The sequence below is a fragment of the Pteronotus mesoamericanus genome, unplaced genomic scaffold (genome assembly GCF_021234165.1).
Source record: "Pteronotus mesoamericanus isolate MK-2021 breed Mesoamerican mustached bat unplaced genomic scaffold, CSHL_Meso_final scaffold_21, whole genome shotgun sequence".
NCBI classification, from domain to species: domain Eukaryota; kingdom Metazoa; phylum Chordata; class Mammalia; order Chiroptera; family Mormoopidae; genus Pteronotus; species Pteronotus mesoamericanus.
This window is the reverse complement of record NW_026555310.1, coordinates 26691892-26699485: the sequence shown is the minus strand read 5'-3', so window position 1 is coordinate 26699485 and position 7594 is coordinate 26691892. Positions and strand designations below refer to the sequence as shown.

The following is a 7594-nucleotide window of genomic DNA, read 5'->3' as shown; positions in this document are numbered from 1 at the left end:
TAGTGGAACTGGGGATCACAAAGGGGAAGTGGACCTTTCAAATGAACTCACATAGAAAACTAGAGGCAGATTTACTGGAACAACTTATCTACCTAGATTTTTGAAACCTATCAGTTATCAGTTTGTCTTCCACTGTATTGAGTGTCTCCATCAATTTAAACCATATTTTCTTTAAAACCCCTTTAAAAGATGATAACTTATTGTCTCTTGCGTCAACATAAACTTCTTAAGCTTCTTTATCGAGGGACTTTCCTTTCCCAGTTTACAGTGAAGGTCTAATAAACAACGGTCCTCATACCCTGAAGGGTCTTTTTTTTTTTCCTATCACTGTCTAAGGAGCCTGAAGAACAACCATCAGCCACCCAAGGACCATCAGAATGAGCGACAATACGACTTTGGTTCCTCCAGCTTCAAACCAGGGTCCCACCACCCCACACAAAGGGCCCCCCAAGGTCAAGCAGAGGCAGACTCGCCAATTCAAGAGGCAAGCTCCCACTAAAAGCGTGAAAGGGTAAGACCAAGATGAAGAACAAGATTTTCTATTGTTTCTTCCCACAAGACTGTTTAAGTTCTGAGATTTAATGCTCACACTATGAAGCAGATTTAAAAAAATTTCCACTCCACCTTCTATTTTCCTCTGTACCAGAATCTTTGCAGAATCATGTTTTTAGCCCTGGAATACTTCCTCAGCTCCCAGGTCTAAGGCCAAAGATAACATGACAAACGGAGCCTTTCACGGTAACCTTTGACTTGGCCTTCCAGACTTTTCTTGACCACTCCCTTTCACCAATGCACCCCATGCTTTCATCTGGAACACAGAACCGCTGGCCATTTCCAGAACTCACCATTTATTTTTATGGTTTCAATCTTACGTCTTAAATTCTTTGTTCTTCTCTTTCTCTCCTTGGCAATGTCTTATTTATTTTTCAGCACTTGCTCAATAAGTTAGTTTCTTTTTGAAGCCATTACTGACTCTCTTATTAATTAATTCTGTGTTTGCATTTTGTACATTCAGCTATGTACAAAACTAGTACGTAGTAACTAGTATAAAATAGTAACTTGTACTATTTTATATTACATTTATGTATTTTATTTGTTCCATGAGACCGAGCTCCCTCAGAGAAAATTTGTTTCTTCCTTAATTCCCTGTATCTAACACAGTGCCTGGCACATAGTAGGTGCTTAATAAACAAATGAATGAATTAATCATTTTAATGCCTTCCAAGTTGCTTTCTCATTCCAATTTCTATTTTTAAAAGTGAAGTTGACTAAATTGCCCCACTGATAATTCTATCTGGCTCTCAATTGTCTTAGGTTAACTTTTTACAGGGGAAAAATATCTCTCCATTGGGAAACTCTGTTTAAAACCTGCCTGAGTGCATTTTCTTTACCTTAATTCAATGCAAACATGAGTTTCTCAAATACAAAAGCTTAAACCTCCTTTTCTTCCCTCTTGAGTCAGGAAACTCTCCATGTGAGTCATTTCAGGATACTGTTCCTCTGATTTCAGCTCATTTCTCTTTTATTTTTTTCTTCCCAATAGGTTTGGAGATGACATTCCAGGCATGGAAGGGCTAGGAACAGTTGAGCCACCCAAAGATTTAAGTAAGGACATTGCACTTGAAATTTTATCTTTTTATCTGCTTCAGGCCTTACGGGGCCTTTGAAAGTTACTGGAAAAACCTAAGGCAAGCAGATTCTTTGAAGACCTAAAAAATCTGAGGTTTCAATCTGATCTCCTTAGTAAGTAAGTAAGTGAATGCTGAGAGGCAAACACTGGAAGAAATCAGGTGAGGCACCATGTTTAATGAATTCTCTTGTTTTGTTAACTAAATAACTCTTGGGAGAATACAATGGTGAATTGCAGACTTTCATGATAAGAAGATTCTCAGTTAGTCTAGACCAACTTCTTTATTTTTCAGAAGAGAAATCCAAGACAGAGAGGAATTAAGAGACAATCTGAGGCCAGGAGTGAGGTATTGGAAACAGGGCGGGGCCCGGAGAGCCTTTTTGCTCTGCCAGGCCAACCACTCCCTCACCTACTTCCTCTTTTCCGTGTACGCTGGCACCCAGAGCAGAGCCCTACACACCAAATGGATCCAATACAGCATTTCCCCACTGCTTAGAATTTTTGTTCATTGTAAAAGCAATGCAAATGATTGCATACTCTTTTTTAAAAATTAATAAGTTTTATTTTTTAGAACACTTTTTGGTTTATAGAAAAATTAAGTAGAAAATACAGAGTCCTATATACTCCTCTGACATCTTCCTCTCCCTGTACATAGTGTCGCTTACTATTACTGGCTTGCATTTGTGTGGTATATTTGTTACAATTAATGAGTCAACAGTGATACATTAATATTGACTAAAGTCCATAGCTTATATTAGGGTTCATTCTCTGTGTGGTTGTCCAGTTCTATGGGTTTTGAAAAATGTGCAATGTCATATGACCACCTTTCTAGGTTCATGCAGGATAGTTTCACTGCATCCCAAATCCCCTGGCCTCTATCTGCCCATTCCCCCCAAAGAGTCCTAATAATCATTAATTTTTTTTTACTGTCTTTATAATTTTAACTTTTCCAGATTGCCATATACTTAGAATCATATAGAATATGGCTTTTCCAGACTTTTCACTTAGTAATATTAATTTATTTAGGGTTCCTCCATGTCTTTACCTGCTTTGATAGCTCATTTCTTTTTATCACTGAACAATATTTCATTGTATGGTTGTTTCATAGTTTATTTATCCCATTGAAGGAAATCCTGGTTGCTTACACATTTTGGCAATTATGAATAAAGCTGTTATAAACATGATTGTGCAGGTTTTTGTGTGGACATAAGTTTTTGACTCATCCAATACACTTTTTTAAAAAATTGAATTTATTGGGGTGACATTGGTTAATAAAACCATGCATGTTTCTAGTGTACAACTCAATACAGCACACTTTTTATAAATCCTGGCACTCATAGTAATTAGTGTCCTTACCAGGCAATTCTCAGTGTCTTTGCTTTTTGCTGTCAAATAGCTCTTTGGGAATCTCACGTAAATTTTCTAGCCACTTTATAAAGCTCATGTGTTATTTTTCTAAATCAACTGCTTCTACATTTTGGCCAGATACATTTAAGACCAGCAAATCCACTCCGGAAGATTTGCTTAACTCTGACAACATATTTGGAATAATAGAAAGAGGTTTATACTAGAAGGTCTGAGGTCTTTGTTCTGGTTCTAGTCCTATTTCTACACTTGCAGTTTTTTACTAGAGTGTTTACCCTTTCTGGTTATCAACCAACTTCTCTATAACCTGAGGATAATACTGTCGCATTGCCTGATGCAAGGGACTGGATTAGAGGATCCCTTGAGATCAGTTCTCAATATATAACTGGATGGAGGCATTTCAAAATGTAAAGGTGCTGAAGAACAAGTCAGGGAAGCTCAAAGAACCCATCTGGATTGGTAAGGGGTAGGGAAGTTGTGGGTTTCCAGACCCCAGGAATTTAAATTGCTCCTATTGCTTGTTTTAACCCTTGGCCTGACTAGAATTTTACTCCTGGTCCCTCCTTAGTGGTTGTGCTTTGGGGTGATCCCAGGTGGTCAGCGAGATGCACCCTCACAGGGTAGCCCCAGTCAAAGTCTTGGGTCACCTCCCCAAAGAGGATGCAGAATAGGACCAACAAAGATACATGGAGCAGGCTGTTCTGATGGCATCAGAGCCCTCAGAGGATTATTTAAGCGCTTGGTCTGATCCCCGGGGCTTCAGGGCCATTCTGGATAACTTCCCAGTCATCTGGATGATGAACAGGAGAGAGGTGTGAGGTGTCTTCTGCCGGAAGGATGTCTTTTGGAGCATAAAGGGCTCTCCTGGGAGTGAGGTTGGCTTATAAATTCTTCCCTCTTTTGCAGATATCACAGTGATTTGTCCCTGGGAAGCATTCAGCCACCTGGAATTGCATGAGCTTGCTCATTTTGGGATCATCTGAGGCATCAGGCATTCTGCCTCTCAACAGCACCTGCAGTAACTTTGGTTGCTTTTGTCCTGTTGATTTTGCCCTATTGAGTCTTGAAATTCAGTCTTGTTCAAAAGTGGTTTCTTCAGCTTACAGTCATTTCCTGTAAGTAACTACTATGAGTTCCCTTAATGTCAAACTCTCTCATACAGTATAGTTGAGCTCAGAATAACGGATGAAAATCAACTTCTGTTAGGACATTTTGAACTTGACCACCTTTTCCTATTAGCTGGTGAGACGTAAGCAGTATTTCTCTAATTTTTGTTTATTGATTAAGTCCTTTAAATCTATTTTTTGCTAAGCATTCTTTATGATTAGTAGTAGGCTTTAAAAATAACATGTTACTCTCCGTCCCTTCTCATTTAATAAAGAAGTTATTTACCTTGACTCTTACGATAAAGTTGTATTAACTGCTATATGCAAATATCTGATGCCGTGTTCTAAAAAAAATTAAACATAGAAAGCACTTTCATACAGGAAATAACCACAGTGTGTGTGAAAGAGCATAGGATTAAGGGTCAAGTTCTGATTCTTCTTTGTAACTTCGTAAAATGTATGCTTTCTGGGTCTGAACTTTTATTGAACTTGGCTGTCCCTGAAGTCCTGTGTGGGGTTAAATTGTACAGCTCCGAGCTGGGAGGAGACTGGCCATCTAAAGTCAAGACTGCCAGTGTGAGCCTTCTCTTCAGTGCCTGGTTCAGCTGATTGAAAAGATGTATATACTATAAAGTGTAGACTCAGATGCACAGGATAGGCAGTTGAACACTCAAAGTAAAGTGATGGTTTGCTTCACCCCCAAAGTTGTGTCAAATGTAATGTGCACATATGTATCTTTCCCCAATACTTCCAAGAGAGTTTGCGCAATTCAAATGCTGCCTCCATCTGACTTGGGTGCCATGGGTACTTAGCTGTATTAATTGCTTCATTTCAGTTTTGTAATCTGTGGTGAAAGAATGGAGTAATTTTAACTGATAAGAGAGACAGGTTAGCGAGGAAAGAAATTTGGGTTCCAATCCTGGCTTTACCAATAAACTGCTCTGTAATTTTGTGCAAAGATTCTACCCTTTGAATCTTTGGCAGTTTGCCTGAATTTGATAATCTAAGATTATGGCAGCAATAATTCTGTGACTGTGAGGTCTTCAGAGTCTGCACATGTGGATTAGAGACTCAGCACTCAAAAAATCCTCTTTTGCTGCAGGCTCTGTGTTAATTATTTTGCGCAAATGAACTAGTTACCTTTGGGCCAGAAAACTCAATGCCCAAAGAATGCATCTGGATGGGTAGGGGTTACGGAGACTGAGGAATTCCGACCAGGGGAATTTAAAGTGTTTTTATTTCTCATTTTAGCGCTTGGCACAAGTAGAATTCCACTTCTGTTCCCTCTTTAGTTGAAAAATGTTCAAAAAAAAAAGTAAGGTATAACTTCAAAAGTAGAACCATGACTTGCAAGGAATGCAGTGGTCATGTGCATTTCCCCTTCAGCAGGGACTCCTGCCTCCGCCTCGTACCCGGGTTCAGCCCGCGGCTCCGTTTCACAGTCGGAGCCTTCAGTTTGCATCGTTCAGCCTGGCATGCCTTTCAGTGAGGGGGGCCTGGGTTCTTCATCTGGGTGAGACCCTGGTCCGCATTTGGCTTACTTTGCAAATGTTTCCCTGAACACGAAGCAACAGCATTGAAAAAAAAGAATGCACCCAAAGGAACCTCTGCAATGGCCAGGATGGAGAAGGATCCAGAAACTGCACTCCCTGAGGAGGGTTGAAAGAACTGATAATGTTTAACATAGAGAAGAAAAATAACAATTTCAAGTAAATATATGAAAAGTTGTGATGAACAAGATGAAGCAGATCTATTTCATGTAGGATTCTAGCATTTAGTTATAAGTTAGAATATATAAAACTTAATGCCCATTCAAATTCTACATTTCTATTCTTTTTACTCCTAAATTCTATCATTTCTCTTTTTCTAATAAGGAACAAGAAAACCTTTCAATAAACAGCACATATGAAAGAGATAAAGGTAAATCATTGCGTTTATCAAAGTCCTGGAGGCAGAGATGTATACTCAGAGAAACTGAGGAAGTTTTCACAAAGGGACTATTTACAAAAGCTTGGGAAGGGTTAAGGAGTATCTGAAAGGTACTTCAGTTATGTGTGACCCACGGACACAGAGGAAGATATGGGGATTCACTGAGGGAGGGGAGAGGGAAGGGCTGGGTAGAAATGGGAAAAGAGAGAAAGTGGGAACAACTCTAATAGCATAAACAATAAAAAATAATAATACAAAATAGAAGTACTTCAGTAACTTAGAGCTACAATACTACTAACCCTAAGCCTGGAAGTAGCACTGAAGTTCTGCTCCAACTATAAAAGACCTACTGAGATGGCTATGTTTTTCAGTAGAGATGCAGCTGGCCCACAGTGATACTATGGGTAATTAGGAAAGAGTTAGGGGTCAGGATAAGGTATATCCCCATTCTTTCCCATTCTCTACTTGCCTGTGGATGCCTCCCAGTGGATAAACCCCTTTGAGAGTCAGAAGGCAGAGAGGCCTAGTGACGTGGTAAGCCATGTTCACCTCCAACAACAAAGATCAGGTGGAGAACAATGCAGAGTGGATGTGGCAGGGCAAACGGGATACATCCAGCTCAGCAAGTGTGTTGGTGAACAGATGCTATGCATCAGCCGGTGATATTTAGAGTTGGGAAATAATAGGGACATGCGACTCTGATGCAAATCACTGGAGTTGAGGAAGTACAGTGTTTAATAAGAATACAATAGACACTTGAGAACAATCACAGAAGGAAATGACCATAGAATTTAAGGGTTTGGAGGATTTTTTGAAATCATCTGACACTTCCCTGATAATAAGAACCATTGAGGATCTCCTGTGAAAAATATAAAAATTGGGCCCCACTCCAGATTTTCTGAATAACTATCCAAAGGAGACACGTTAGAATCTGTATTTTTAATGAGAGCCCTCAATGATTTTCATATTTGTTCCAGTTGGAAAATACTGATGTGGTCCACACCTACATTTTAAACATTGAGAATTAGTTAGTTAATTCTCAACTCGTTACCATCTGGTGTCTGATTTAACTCATTCTACTTGTCCTAATAACATATGTAATATGTGGGCAACAAAGACTAACATTTATGTGTTCTGACTCGCACAGTTTATGCTGTCTAATGAAATAGACATGTCTTACTGCTCCAGACCTAAGCCACCTACATATTTCTTCAGTTGCAGAACATGTCAGAGAATTCAGAATCCAAGTGTTGAGCTGAAGCAATTTCAGGAAGTATAAGGCCAAGCCATTATTTCCAGGAATTTCCTTTTGTTATTGCATGGCCACACTTCCCCTGTAGCCTATGTCACCTGTGTCCTCATCAGGAGTAGGGGGGGCCAGGAAGGGAGAGATTTGTGTCAGCAGGTGGAGGCAGTGGCTTCTTTCGCTTACCTCCTCCTCCTTTCCTGTTTGTTTGCATCATTGGGTGAAAGCGGGGTTGCTGGTAGTGGTGATGTAGGCATCGGCCCCCACTCTAGAGCTCAGGAGCATTCTACTCAGAGCAGAAAACAGTGTGAAAGGAGG

At 39.8% G+C, this 7594-nt stretch overlaps 1 protein-coding gene across 1 annotated transcript; it reads left to right on the top strand.

Moving 5' to 3' along the window:
* Positions 1-377: 377 nt before the first annotated feature.
* PDE6H (phosphodiesterase 6H) lies at positions 378-3978 on the top strand. Its single transcript, XM_054590914.1, has 4 exons — positions 378-511; positions 1544-1583; position 2389; positions 3902-3978. The coding sequence occupies exons 1-4, from the start codon at positions 378-380 to the stop codon at positions 3976-3978; spliced, it is 252 nt and encodes an 83-aa protein (XP_054446889.1).
* The last annotated feature ends 3616 nt before the right edge of the window (positions 3979-7594 follow it).